At 50.8% G+C, this 15,150-nt stretch overlaps 2 protein-coding genes; both read left to right on the forward strand.

The window, feature by feature from the left end:
* Nucleotides 1-1,313: 1,313 nt before the first annotated feature.
* CHC_T00003496001 (hypothetical protein) lies at nucleotides 1,314-3,464 on the forward strand. XM_005714918.1 is given in 2 exon segments: nucleotides 1,314-2,228; nucleotides 2,229-3,464. 1 exon segment carries the CDS (start codon nucleotides 1,314-1,316, stop codon nucleotides 2,226-2,228), a length of 915 nt encoding a protein of 304 aa, XP_005714975.1. The 3' UTR covers nucleotides 2,229-3,464.
* A 5,753-nt stretch (nucleotides 3,465-9,217) lies between these two features.
* On the forward strand, nucleotides 9,218-10,075 carry CHC_T00009440001 (Gal-2,6-Sulfurylases II). The gene has a single exon (XM_005714919.1). The coding sequence runs from the start codon at nucleotides 9,218-9,220 to the stop codon at nucleotides 10,073-10,075; it is 858 nt and encodes a 285-aa protein (XP_005714976.1).
* The last annotated feature ends 5,075 nt before the right edge of the window (nucleotides 10,076-15,150 follow it).

The raw sequence follows: 15,150 nt of genomic DNA on the forward strand, positions 1-15,150 counted from the left end.
TGTAGCGCACCCGGTGCGAACCCCGGCACGTTCAAAGCTGTCTTTGGACGACGTGGACCACAATGGCCAAGTATCTTCTGATCGTGTCATAGTAGAAAACTACTTTGGAAGAATGTGCAGTTGATGGACAGTAGTTTCTCATAAGTGGCGCTGGGGAGAGGGAATGTTCGAGCACGTGTTCAAAGCGTGATTGGCGTTGACCAATCTGAGTGTCAGGGCCCGCCCTCTCCGCTTCGAGGACGGGCAGCACAGCACTGGTATACGTAATCGCCTACGGACCGTATCAACTAGTCAGATGCGAAAGAGGCGCCGTGTACACGTTGGAAACACAGAAAATCGCCGCGTTCGCATGTCTAGTGGCACGCGTCGTGCACTGTTTGATGACAGTGACACGGAGTAGGGAGGTGTTACGTGCGCATCTCCTTCCATTTACGTGGTTTGTTTTAGAGTACTGTACGGGTAATGCATTGTGTTCTCTTTGATTTTAATCAGTAAATGCGGTGAAGGTGCTGTACTGCGCATTTCCTAGTGAATTGCGATTTTACTGTGTAGATATGAATTTGGTGCGCGCGAACTGGTTTTCTACTGTACGTGCGCATCTACTGACAGATACTATTATTTTTATTTGTTTTTGCGCATTTCATCATCACTCGCGGTTTGGCTCTACTGGATAAGTGCCCGGTAGAAAACCCGTAGAAAGGCCCTGATACTCTTTGGCTGTGACACTGTGTACCGTACCCTTGAGGTACAGCACAAGAGCGTGCACCTGGGCGGCTGGGGAAAGCTTTATTTACAACCAGGGAGAACCCGGACGGCTGGCGACAGACGGAATCGCGGTCCGATTTTCACGCTTTTTGGGTGCCCGCCGTCCTAATGCCACGATCACCAATGAAATGTGCAGACATGTCTCATTCTCGGGAAGATGGTCTACATCTGGGGTAGGTTACCCTGGGTATACAGTAGAAGCTTCTACACTACAGTCCATACCGTTCAATAGTGCAGTACCATAGCACGAGGTGAAATAATGCACTATTGGCGTTCATTTGGGCAAGGGGAAGTAGTTTTTAAGTTAATTTAAAAAAGATGTTACCAAATTATACTTTCCTGGAGTGGTACACTGTCCCAAGGCACTGTAGGGTACGGTAGAGATCTGCAAGCGATACCCCCCAAGGGTACCATCGGTACCAGGGTACCGTAGATGCCTTTATCATCACCAGCTATCTCGCAGCAACACTCACGTTCCAGCAAGCCACCGACTTGAATCGTGCACCTTCCAACTTCTGCATTATTTCGTGACAGCCTTCCGTCACGAAATGAGCCTCACCATTGCATTCTTGATATCTCTTCTCCCTCTGTTTCGTGCCACTTTCATTCCGCACCCACCGCAAGTGCAGGTGGAAGGCGTAGCCCATGCTGCAGGAACCAACTTTCTGTTCGCTGACCTTCGAACTGGTGATATCTACCTCGCCGACGTATCCACACGTCTCGTAACACGGGCCGTGCGAGCCCCGCCAAATCGCACCTCTGTCGGAATCCACAGTCGAAAGGGTCGAATCTTTGCCGCAGGAGGAGGCGCTCCGTTCTTCCCTGTTGCTAACCTGTACGTTTACGACACGGCTACTGGAAACGAAATCGCTGCATGCCCAGTAAGGGATGAAAATGCGCTGGTCAACGATGTTATTGCGGATCGTGACTACGCCTACTACACAGACTCTTTGCTCGGAAGAATCTACAAGCTCTCTCTCGCCAAATTGCCCGAATGTGATATCGACACCATTCACCTACCGCAACCGCTGTTCAAATCGGACTTGGCAAGCGCGAACGGGCTCGTCAAATACAAGGGCGGAATTATCCTTGTTCATTTAGATCTAGGCACCATCTTCTTCGTCGATCTCTTGAACCGAAACAGAGTGCAACAAATCCTCCCGCCAGGTTCTATGCTTGGCGCAGATGGCCTGGACATTGATAGGAAGAAAGGGGGCTCCTTGCTGTTCGTCGCGCAGAATAGAGAAAATCTGATATCCCAATGGAGACTTGGCATGGGCGATGATCGTAAAGTCTCCGCCGTGTTTCTACGAAAGTACTCGTCGCCCCAGTTTGGCTTTCCGACGACTGTGGCAGTCACAGGAGACTACATCGTCGCCCCGACTAGCAGGTTTGATACGGTGGAATTCGCCGAGCCGATACCCGACAACGTGACGCTTGGCCTGGTCGTCTTCCGACGATAGACCTTCTGATGTAATGCGTTTCTACATGGAACAGAAGAACGCCCTCGATCCGATGTAGGGTGTCTGCTTCGCGTCCTGCGCGAAGCAGACTCAACTGGCGTTTGATTTATCTCCCTCTTGCGACGTTTCTAGTCTTAATATACCTCGGCGACCTTGTCGTAGACCAGCTGATTCAGGCAATCTTGAACTAGTAGTGCACAGAAAGGACACTCTTCAAATAATGTATGTAGCTTGCTCCTGTGAAACGATCTGCAGCGCAGATTGTTGAGTACCCACATTACACAAGGAAGGAAAGCGAGAAAACAAAGACGACGCCCTAGTGCAAATTCCTCTCATATACAATGCTCTAGCGGTCTTCAAGCTTTGTGCCTCACTTTTCCTTTTTCGTGAAGTTCTCTTGCACGTTCACACTCGCCCTTGTGATGCGGAGATTACCTGTGAAATCGACCGAGAACTATCGCGCGGGAAGGGTCGCTCGTTCTTTTCACCTTCACATATGCCCTTTGTCAACGCCTATGGCGTCCCGCAGTGACGACCCAGGAATCCCAAAATCGTTCTCAAGACTATTGCACAGGCGAGAGATGTTCAGCCTCCGTCGATGCCCACGGCCATCTTCAGGTTCCATTCTCAGAATTGTACGTTTGTGGCATCCGCAAACGTGTCCGTCTGCGATCCTTGTGATCTTGATAAGAGCAGATTTAGACCCCCACCTGTGGGATGCCTACCGCAATGATCGTGAGTTCTCGCGCCGATTGGTGTCTTCGTTGAGTAATCGTCCGCTTATACTCGTGTCCCAGACGCGATCTCGCGTTCAGTGCTCGAGAGCGGGGAAGACGGCTCCGTCTGCCCGAAGGCATCCACCTCTGCAAGCCACGACTGTCTCCTTTCCTGGCGACTCTGCTTCCAGCGACTGTTCGCACGCGTAAACGCCCTGCTTGTCTCGCGGGTATATTTGGCCTTTGGTGCCATGGGTGAATGTGTCGTGTGAAAATGTGCCTTATCGCCATCACTCAATTGCGGCCCCTCAAGTTCTTTCTTAATACTATGCTCGAGTTCGTCTCGCGCCTTCCGTTCGTCTTGTATGGTAGGTGCCTCATCCAGTTTTGTAGAAAGCTGGCGTGTCCTCCTTCTGCGCCTGTGAAATCGCAGCACCTCATGGGGACCGAGAGCCCTCACCTCGGGACGTAGTAAATCATTGGTCATTTTCCGCGACTGCCAAAACCCGACCAGCTTTGACCTTATCCACCCAGGATGCTCGGTAATGGACACCTGGTTCGTTTGGGGATCCTTGTACAGAAGAAACTTGCCCTTTGCATAGTTTCGGCTGCAATCCTTACAGAGAGTCTTCAAACCGTCCGGGCCTGTCCGCCAATTGCGCCCCAAATACCGCCGCTCGGCTACTGAGTCCCTGCTCCCGGCCCTCTCTGTTGATAAACGCAACCCTGGCCGTACACCACACCCCGGGCGCATACAAACGCTGCGGGGATGTGGATAATGACGACGCCATCTGCTTCGACGCCATCTGCTTCGCATTGGAGAGGCATCGTCCTCCGTGAAATCACTTTCCGCCTTAGTCACACTTTCATCCTCATCGTCACTCTCATCATAGAGGCAGTCCTCTAGTTTCTGCTTTCGCGAAGTAGCGGCGACCCCTCCATATTCTACGAAGCTCTTCCGTTTTTTCCTTGCAAAATTGTCATAGACTCCGTCCTGTGCCCTCCTTTCTTCACTACCCGGGGTCCATTCAGGGTCCGAACAGCGCCTCTTCCGCGAACCTTGATCGTTCCACGCCTGCGCTTGGCGGTGAGACGGCCCGGCCAACGGTGCTGGCGAAGCGTCGGTCTGATCGGCCTTCTCTGACGCGTCGTCTGGCATAGCGGAGAGCTGCTCAAAGAGCTCGGCTTCCTCGCGCGCAGACGCGACTGTGAGCGGCCGAGAAAAACAGAGCTGGACGGGACGGCGCAGGCCGGGCGGGGGGGCGATCGGCGACGCGCGCGGCTTGGAAAACTCTAGATGGTTGCGCGGCGGCGTGGCTTGTCGCAACCCATGTGCGGGACGCGGGGCGGCCAAGCCGGGAGATAGCGGCGGCTCCGGGACGGACAGTTGTGACGGAAAGAGGGCGTCCGACTCACGGCCGCGCCGGGGCGCTCGGGTCTTGGGCTGGACGAGGTTGAGGTCGCGGTCGTCTTCGACTGCGCTTGCGGGTAGCGGTTTTGTGTCATCTGGCAGCTGCTTCTCCTTGGGCCAGGGGCCGAGCCATCCGGAGGTGAGCTTCCACTTCCACACGTCAACCTGCGTGGCCGGGATGACTTTCGGGTGAATGAGCGACGACTGCGAGGGCTGGAGGGCGCCGTCGCGGGCGGGGATGCACTCGGGCCACGTGGCGACCTTGACGACCTTCAAGCCGGGGCGCCACAGAATGGACAGGCGGCCCGAGGGTTGGTGCTGGAAGAGCAGCAGACGGCGCGAGATGTAGTGGCGGTAGCACGCGCCGCACAGGGTAGCCTGGCCGTCCGGGCCGGTGAAGAGCTTGTAGCACACGCGGCTGCACTCGGCGCGGAGGCACGAGCGGAGCGGGGGCCGGGTGACGGGGAGCGGAGGCGGGCGCATGAAGGTGGGCGGTGGGGCGGGGTTTTGAGGCGGGGCGACGGCGTGAGCGGGGCCGAGCGACGGTGGGTAGTCAGGGTGGGCCGCGACCGGCTTTGCGCCGGGCGGGGCCGTCGTGAGCAGGTAGAACGGGCGGGCGATGTCGCGCTGGTGCGTGCCGGCAGCGCGGCGGGCGAAACCCGTGATGCGGACCGGCTTGGCGTTGGATGTGCAGATGACGGAGAGGGTGTTTTCCTCGGTGAGGAAGACCGGGAGACGATACGAGCTGTAGCGGGCGTAGCAGCGGAAGCAGAGGGTGCGCGGGCCGTTTGGGCCCGTGCACCATTGCTGCGTCCGCGTGGCTCTGCACTGGGGGACGAAGCAGGACGGCATGTTTGGTTTGTTTGGGGCGGGAGGGGCGGTTGAGCGTAGCGGGGGAGGCGGGGCAGGAGGGCTTGGAGGGAATAATCTGGGAGGTGGGGAGTGAAAGGATTCAATTCCTGGATATCGGGGATCAACCGTTGTGCCTCTCTTCTGAGCATCACACAAGCCCCCGCGAGGGCGCTTGAGTGGAGCGACCCGCTCCAAGCCGCGCTCGACTGCCGCCTTCCACGGACGGCCCGTCCGTCTTCCCATATTTGCCCGCGCCCCGCGTGCACCCTCCGCGCCCCGCGTGCACCCTCCGCATCCCGTGCCCCCCATCCCGTGCTCCGCATCCCATGCCCCCGGGGAGCGCCGCGCCGCTTTCACGCTTGCGCGCCACGGCGTACCGGCCGGTACGTCCGCCTACCCATCGCATCCCATATGCATCTCCGACGCCTCTACGCGCTACCATTACATAGTGCTCTGCGGCGCGGCTACATTTGGCACAGGGAAAGAGACCGCAAGCGAGGCCTCAGTTCAACCATGCTTCGGGAATCATCTAGGGTTTTGGACGAAAGAGCTGCGCCTCCGCGCACAAGGGGACAAGTCGTCGCGCCCATTTCACCACGCGCGGAAGACAAGAATGTCGCCTGACATATCGCCGCCGTTGAACGCTAGCTGTGGCGAGTCAACAATAGTCAGCCAGAGTTGACTCCCGCGACTTCTCTTTTCCCACTCCATCAGCTTGAATGTTCGGCGCTGCGCGCGCGCCACGCAGTGGCGGGTGGTACTAACGGCGCGCTCGCCCGCGACCGCCATAGGACACAGTCCGTGGCCGTGCCTCGTCGACAAGCCGTGAACGGACGCCGGGCCTCCGGGCAGGCGCCGGGACGTCGCCAAGCTGTTGTACTCGAGTTTTTTATTGCGCTTGTCCACTGATCCTCGTAGAGGCAGTTGTCAGCGTGCCCGCGACAAGAGACAAATCGTAGCGGGTCGTAGAGGTCAGGCACTGGACCGGCGCAGGGACTCGGCTTTCGAGAGAGCGTTACGCCGTGTCTAGACTTGCCATTCGCGTTGACCACGCGAACTGCTTTTTTTGGTGGGATCACAGGTGTTTGCGTTGGCAAGTCCATTCCAGGCGGGGAGTCGTCTTTTTGTTATTGCGCCACCACTGGCCATCTAGTTTGTTTGTACTTGTGCCGTAGACGCTGGCACTGTCACTTTCACTTTTACCTACTACCGAAAGGACACGTCAAAAGTCAAAGGTGGAATGGTACCGTGCTTCGGAAGGTCGATCGACATCTGAGATGGCAGGCTTTACTGATATGACGACGTCAGCATGTCGATGACAGGTAATAGAAGGAGCCGTTTTCAAGCAGAGATGTGACCTCAGCAGGTCTTGCATCCCGCATGTGCCAGGCTGATGCCGACACCATTGGGTACGGAGGGACGTCGCATACGATATACAGTATAATACAGTACCCTAAGGGTACATGCTGTATACGTTTGTATATTTTGTAGCAGAAGCTAGTAGATGATTCATGACAATACCGTGCATGAATGCGAATGCGGGATGCACCGCAATCTCGACACACTTCTTCTTGACCACTTCGTCGTGGATCCCTAAAGAGAATAACCCTAAACCCGCATTCGTTATGAGAGGAACCGTTCCTCTTTCCCGTTGCGTTTATTGTCCCAGCTCGATTTCCAGTTACTCGTGCGAGAACAAGGGCCACATGAGCTCAATTTCTGGCCTACGTGTCAACAGAGACATATCGCTGGATACAATCATAACCATTCATTTATCCTGATTGCATCTCTTTATGTGCTGTACGAATACCTTCGTGATCTATTTGAGGGTACACAAGGGTAGTCTCACCCCTGCATGTTTGCTTCCTCATCATTATTTAATTCTCAATCTCACGGCGTGGACATTGAGTCCACGGCTTCCGCCACGGGGTGGCGAGTGCAATGTCCCAGCACTAAAATGTAAAGAATGCTTTCCCCATATTTTTTTGCTACGCAATCGTTACCCTTCAGGGTAGGGTAGCTAAACCCAAACGACACAAACGTGCAATTGACAGGTTTCGTGCATTGTCACTTTTCTTCAATTTTGGAATGGGTCCTTTCCCCTTTTTAAACGGTTGTATGTTTAAACAAACAAGTTCTACAAGAGGAAATATTAAAATTGTATTCTTTTACGAAAAGCCAGCGCGGGATGTGAGTCTTTGAGTGGACAACAGCCAGTCTGTCAGTTAATCTCCGTTCCGGGGAGGGGTTTGTAGGCACAGGGCACTAGTTGGCGGATAGATACCTGTTTTGTTTATACCGCAGCGGAATCATGATTTCCATTCGACGTTAGTATCGGGTGAAAGAGCGGGTGAAAGAGATATTCGACATTCAGAAAAGATATAGTCAATCCACACGGCAAGTAATCATAATTATTTAACAATAGAAACTCTGCACGAGGAGAAACTGCCTGTAATCTAACCGAACTACAAATATTGCGACCGCTGATGATCCGCAGATAGTCTCTTCAGGTATAAGTTACAGTGCAATACTGAAAACATTGCTGTTTGATTATGGTAGCTTGTCAAACTTTCTGCTAACTTCATAACCCAGCAGCAAGCTCGATGATACCTAGCTCAGTATTTCTAAACGCAGTTTTCTTGCAGCGGACTCGAGCGTGCATTGCTGACACTAATGACCTTAATACAGAAGTCTGTGTGTTTGTTGTGGTTGAAGAGGACGGTAGGTGATAGAATGATGGCTGGTTCATCTAAAATTCTTCTCCAACGCATGATTCGTTCAACTACTGATTTTCATCTCGCTGCGAGAATTTTTTTTCTTAGAGCCCTTGTCAACTCAATGAACCGAAACGCATATGTCTCTTCTCATGTGGACAGAATCGCATTTCCCGAAAATAAGTTACACGAAAAGTTTCTGACCTTTGAGCTTTTTAGAACTTCCCCAGACCAATGGTTTGTTACATGACGTTCTACACCTTTTTTTCAACCTTGCATTTCAGACCGTCTTCCTTGAAAGATAAAGTTCCCTGAGCGAACGTACCCAACAGCAAATGTGAGTAAAACGTGATGCAGGCGTAGGAATCCTCATTGGCAGTCACTGACAACTGATGAAGAACTCGTGTCTTCATACAACTCCCTTTTTCCCATACTCTAGGACAAGAGACATCCTCTTGCACAGCTGATTGAAATGTCGCCTACAAAACACGATTTCTTCCGCAAAACCTATTTATCCCAATTCTCCTACATGTCGGGTGCATCACAATACGTTTGGTGAAAGACTTCTGACACTGTCACTTCATGCTGTGATTTTATTCCAATATATTCGCCTGTTCAAACGATATGAAGCTTCACTTGTCCCACGAAACGTTTCTCTTCGTCCATCTTTTTCGAGGAGAAGTGCCACCTTGATGTTTGACAAGTGCGTGGACATGGAGGAAGACACAGATGTCATTATTTGTAAGTAAGCTTTACATCACAAAGTTTTTTCGGAGCAATGACAACAAAATAGGCTTTTTGTCTGCTTTTATTGTTTTACTTGGCAGAAATCTTGCCGCTGCAGGTGTCCGGTTATGAGTTTGCAGTCTATCACAATTCATACTTCAGAGGTTGAGGGGGGGGGGGGGGGGGGGGGGGGGTGGATACCCTCTTCACACTTATCGTTGGAAACCCTATTTCTATGTGTCTCTGATACTTGACATTTGGGTGCCAACATGACTATGTGCAGTGGGGAGATATTGAAATCTGTTCATGCGAAACGTTAAAAGTTGCAAATAATACGGCATTTTTCAAGTCTTTACGCGTAGAATGGCACCCTTCCGGCCTTAGACCCAATTTGGTTCCAGATTTGGTAGATGAAGATCCAAGACAGGAAGGAAAGAGAACTAAAAATCACTATATAAAGATGGGCGATGTTCGGGGTCGACAATTGGAAACATTCACCGGTAGTACATTCGAAGTACAACTCGAAAACAGGAAGTTAACTCAAAACCACATCCGAACAGGCCTCGGACAATGTTCAAGCTTTTCGTTGTCGTATTTCTCTTCGCTACGGCGACATGGACTGTCAACGCCCAATGTGGGAGAAAGTGTCGCTTCAGGATCTGCCCGCTGAATGGAAGCGATCCTCCAGACGTCCGTCCCAAAGGAGCTCGAATCCGTCTCCGTGGGCCGGATACTAGTCGCACCGGCTACATCTGCCGTAGCTTCCCCAACAACAGGACTTTGGGAACTGTCGAGCGCACTGGAACTGCCACAGTATCCAAAGACGGAATAACAAGTCGGATTGACCAATACAGACCACCACCACCACCAACTCTTTCACCTATGTTCCCCAAAAACTACTTCCGGTTGTACAATATCTTGTACGGAGGTGGTTTGCAAGGTATTGGTCGCCGTGCTAGCAGCGGAAATCAAGAGGATTTCTTGGACGATTTATGTGTCACTCTTCCCATTAGGCGCTATAACATCGAAAACACAGATGGATCTGTGTTCCGCACCATCTCGACCAACAACGAGAGGGACTGCGTTTCATTCAGAACAATTAATCAAGCGATCTTGGTTGAGGTAGCATGGGATTCTGCTGATGACTTTGATCTCTCTGTTCAGGACCCCGATGGTGGTGGCGGACGTCTAATCAAAGACAACAACATCGGCCGGTGCCAAGGCGGTCCTCCCCAAGGAAAGGAAGCGGTTGTCTTCGATACTGCCAAGCCCGGAACCTACGAGATCACGCTCCGCCACTTCAACAACTGCGGTGGGCGGACCAGGTTCACTGTTAATGCTATCGTCAATGGTGTGAGGGTCTTCCAGAGGAGAGGTCGCTCCAGTGTGGACGGAAAGATTGTTCTCGAAGCTAGTTTCGAAGTCTAAGTAGTCTCAGTATGTCACTAATCTCTCTATAGATGACCAGTACTGTACCTGGTAACGAGAGGTAATTCCCTTCAATCAGAGTTGCGTAGTTCAGTGTGAGCGAGTATAGCTGAAATAAAGAGTGGCATGACTGGTCTACAGGAACGTGCAGTCCTACTATTCTGTCGTTTGCATGTTGGCGGCTTAAGTAGCTGCCATCAGAAACTTGCTATCTCGCGACTGTAGAAATTTATTTAAATGTCATGAGACGCGATTCTGAAAATGCATTTGAAACGTTTCTGGACAAGAAGCAAGAAGCTTCCTAGAACATGGCCTAGCCTCCTTTTTCATTGATGGTGAGCATTCTCACAAGGGTATACAGACACTCCGCAAGTGATCCAGTCTCCACGCGATTGTTCGCGCGGATAAATCTGTACAGTAGAAAGGATAAGATCTACTGTAGAGATATTAAAAATGTGGAGAATGGCGAGTGTAGTTAGGGAAAACACGTGCGCGCACAGCCTGCACTTCTACGAATGTGGGGAAGATCAGGACAGTTAGTGATTTCACCAAATATATTTGCAGCACGTTCCTCGAGGGGCAATTGCTTCCAATAAACTTGATAGTTTAAGCGTAGATGTCGATACCTGTTCGGAGTCTACACGCGTTTGTTGAACTGGTGAGGGAAAAAGGGACGGCAAAAACAGAACGGGGACCAAGATGGTGCACCCCTCTCACTGCGGTGAGAGTTGTAGGTTTTATAGAGATGTATAGAACCTGTATTTGAAAGTTGACGCTTGACAACGCCCTACTTGATTTTTCGTGGGGGATACTTTGAATGCCACGCAATACTATGAGGAAAAATTGCACACGGATGGAACAGTGCTCGCCGTGCATCCCCGAGCATGCGTAACCACTTCAGTATCAAGCCACGCAACACGGTGGAGACCCGAGATTCGTGAACAATACCTTTTTTTGTTGTTGTGCTGCGTGTTGATGAAGGGAAGAGAGGAGCTAGTCCCCTTAAGTACAGACACATCTACCTACAGCAAATATCCCACGAAAGAGAGAGCGCTCGGAAGTTGACGAAATAATTACCATATTCTTCAATGTGAATTTTGACCACCTTCTTCGTACGTTTCATCATTTTCTGAAAGATGATCGACAGAACCTGAGTCCGAATGACTCATGTGTAGTGAGTGCATCCTTTCAGCAAGCCATTCGTCTCGAGGCTAAGGTTGTAATTCCGGAGAGTCCGGGATATCCTTTTTGAGTGGCCTACTGTAAATACCTGATCGCTTCATTCAATAATAAAGGCAGTTTCGTTGCCCTAATGTCTATTGGACCTTTGTCCTCATATGCGGACATTATTCGACCTCTTTCATTCTTCACTTCCGCTTCCTCGACAAGAAAGAAAAAGATACCCCCGCCACCGTACTTGACTTCTGACTTGGGGACAGAAGAACTTTGTGAGAATTGCATGTTCTTCGTGGTCGTTTATAGACATGTGTGGGAAGGGCGCTTTTTTAAACCGCCTTAAAACCGCATCTAAAATAACTTCGAAACCAAAAACGCCATTTTGAAAGGGAACTATATACTCAATCTGCATTGCATTTTTAATCTTCCTGCGTATTCAAAGCTGCTATCCCGGTGTTCTGCAAGATGTTATTGGCGAAAACATGTGCGTTAAGGAAATAGTGTCCAAGATAGCTTTTTAAATGTTCAATTTAATTTATATATTTTTGCAAAAAAGAGCTGTCCTCATGTGAGGACATCGCCGTCCTCATATGAGAACAAGCGGGGTCGGGTGGACACTAGGTAATTGTACATTCAATATCATTGCGTAGAATTGCAATCGCATGTAACTCTCTGGGACTATAGTGCACGCAATTCATCCGATTGCTAATCTCAGTGAATACAAATGCAGACTCGCATATGCAGATCTTCGACCATCATGAGTGGGCCGCAAAACTAAACCAAAAAATACTATAAGAACAAAGCACATTGTGATCGTTTTGAAGAACTTTGGGCCATAAAAAAATCCACACCTCAGCAGGTCCCGGATGCTTTCGAGTATCCCAGTTATGTATTTGTGTTACGCAACACGCATCTTGTGGGTCTCAAGCTGGCGATAAAGCGGTCGGAGAGCATCGATCCTGCGAGCCAGCTTCTCATCTACAGTTGGCGGCCCCCCAGTGCTCGGTGCCAAAAAGCAGGTCGACTGACTCGCCCTTGTGAACCACGGGCCCCATACCCGCCAGTCGTCCGGCATTCCCGGTTGCCAGTTCAAGGCGTCGGGTCTCCTGGGAATGCCCACATTATCGCACCACTGCCCCACGACTCCCTCCGGATCTCTTCGTAGGTCATCGCTGTCAATGACTTGTGGTGTTTCCCCGGAGTTTTTCAGTATGGTAAGAACTATACTAAGGGCGCGGTAGCCCGACTCTTCATCTGTAAAGTCGGGCCACATCCGAGCAAGCGACGGGAGAACCCATACCGGGTGTCGAATCAAAAGAGAACCCTGGAATGAACAGATGACATCTGGGCGCAGCAGTGGGCCGAGCTGATAGGGCATTTCTTTGATGAAGACGGGGAGATGTGTGGCTCGCTTGCGAACTGAGTTGAGAACGGTTGAGAAGCTTTTGTCTGGGAATTCTAGACCGAAGCGAGGAGACACGCGCTCTGGGCCATAATAAAAAGCATCTGTGCAGAAGAGAAAATTGAAATTAGTTTGATGAAGAAGGGGTAGAGGCGAAGACTCCAGAAGGAGTGGGACGATAGAAAGCTTTGAACGCAGACTGAACGTAGAAATTGGAAGGGTTCAGCGTACACGAAAACGGTTCTGTCATGACAGAGTAGTCTCCCCTTTCTCTCATCATTTTGTCGAAGGCTGTAGAGACGGTCCGAGGAGCAGCCCACAGACAGAGAGGGCGTTGGGCAGAATGCATGACGGAGGTAAAAATTGAAAACGTAAGGAAGAGTCGGGGTTGTTCTCAGGCTCTGAGAGAACCGAGCTCTGAGAAGTTTCGTCTATAGATACTGTACCTTGGAAGGTAGTACGATACAGTTGCACTCGGGCGCATGTCCTACACTGCCTAAGCATGCACGCAAGACGACATGAAAGAGTGTAAAGCATAAGAAGACTCTGGCTGAAGTCTAATCCCTAGGCGTACAATACAACCAATCAGTTAGGACCGTGGAGCTGCTTCGGCACCCCCGAGCACCACGCTTCGTTATCTTCTACATCACGGTTTTTTCTAGTTTTTCTTTTACCGTACCCTCTCCTTTGAAAGTACATGAGTGTCGGGTTGTCCTCGAATAGCGATGATACGAATGCATGAACCCCAGAAAACATTTGAGAGGCTGCAAAACTGCATGACTCGAATGTCGAGTCATTAAAGAACTAGACCGGACGTCCCTAACGTGAGTAATGATCACTAAGTAGGGTATCCAGATAAATCGAGCACAGACTAACAATGCGTGCGGAGGAGGTACAGTTATTTTATATATATTTTTTATTACGTAGTTGGTGCATGAAGAAGCACTCTGGACACTGGGCAGTAGGGTTTTATATGGAGGAGAGGCGCGTGTGAAGTAGCGAAGATTCTGTTTGATTGAAATATCAAGCGGATCTATGATAGTGAAGACAGAAGATTTCGGGGCTAGCCGCCACCCAAACATCACCTCCGTGTTCTATGGATGAGAGCCCCGATTTGTTCGCTCAAGTTTGTTTTTGATTTCGTCAGGTTTTGTCCATGGCATGGACTCCATGCAAGCGGCGTTGTACAGTATTGACTTTTCTGATAGGAGTTGTGCCAAAATTAAGCTTGATGCCAATCAGTGAGAGGCGGAGGCCGGTGTTGTGGGATTTCGTGAGGAATTCCTTTAAAGAATTAGAAAAAGAGATTTTATCAAAGTGTCAATGGACAGGTCTACGACCGACCGTCCGAGCCAGTGCGAAGTCCGTGCAGTCGGACAGTTTTCGCAGGTAGGCTCTGCGTTTTGACACAAACCTCTGGCCCGGTACGAACCTACAGTCCGCAACGCGAGCCCTACTTATATACTACTTAACCCTTACAGTATCATAAAGAAAGACAAGTTCTGACGCATCCAGCAATTAGAGAAATGGATGCGCCTCCATATCATACATTGTTTCACAGGTGTTGGGTGTGGAGCTGGGGAGTTGTGTCCTGAGCAATGGATCCACATCTTTTTGTGCTACAGTAGGTACCCCTCAATAGTGCACCCTCGTGCCTTAAGCTATAGATACGCACTACTGACAGCGCGAACTAATGAAGGTTTATCTACAGGTCACGGCCCACCGGCCACAAAATTGCTTCTTGCACTCTTGTTGGTGATAGGCTTCAAACAGGGCTCGTTTGGCACGGCGCAGTGCCTCTGAAGCATGCGGTCGTGGTCGTCATCCGCAGCGCAGCGGTGTGCATCTCTACATCAGCATGGCTCTACGTGCACTGGTGTACACGTGGTAAGAATGGTGACATCGCTGAAAGGGGTGCACTTTTGGCCATGTGCACTATCGTAAAGCGAACTATTAAGGAAATTTTAAGGGGGCCCCCCCCCCCCCCCCCCCCCCCCCCCCCCTGTACGACTTTTGACTCGCGTCGCATCTCTATCAAGCCTTCTTCTGTACTCAAAATGAATTCGCGACGTGTGTCGAGCTGCGAGTCGAAAATCCTGTGCAAATCTTCGTACAGTACTCATTCTTTGGTTCTTGGCGCGAGACTCTATCTACCACTCTGCGTTTCCGGCAACTATTAAAATCTCCTCGTTTCTGTCTCTTTCCTCTTGTAGAAAAAGCAGTTCCTTCTGTAACAACCCCAGCATACAAAACAGGCGGACTTTTCTATTTTTTAATTTCCTTGGATGTCCGATCTTAGTGCTCAGTTGGGGTGCAAAAGTGTCCGTGCGCTTCAATCTCACTCCTCTTGTGTGTCCGTGGTTGTTTTCGCCAGGCCCCAGTGGACGACAGGCTGAGAGTGTTCCCGTCGCAAAACATAAAAAATGGTGATTGCTTGACAATTACAAGTCTTTTAATATTGAGGTTCTTGTCCGACGTCAGGAGCACCACCCCCCCC

This window comes from Chondrus crispus, genomic scaffold (genome assembly GCF_000350225.1).
Source record: "Chondrus crispus Stackhouse genomic scaffold, scaffold_192, whole genome shotgun sequence".
NCBI classification, from domain to species: Eukaryota; Rhodophyta; class Florideophyceae; order Gigartinales; family Gigartinaceae; genus Chondrus; species Chondrus crispus.

What these genes read in the sequence shown, in the direction of transcription:
- CHC_T00009440001 (XM_005714919.1), top strand. Translation starts at nt 9,218, where the DNA reads ATGTTCAAGCTTTTCGTTGTCGTATTTCTCTTCGCTACGGCGACATGG.
- CHC_T00003496001 (XM_005714918.1), top strand. Translation starts at nt 1,314, where the DNA reads ATGAGCCTCACCATTGCATTCTTGATATCTCTTCTCCCTCTGTTTCGT.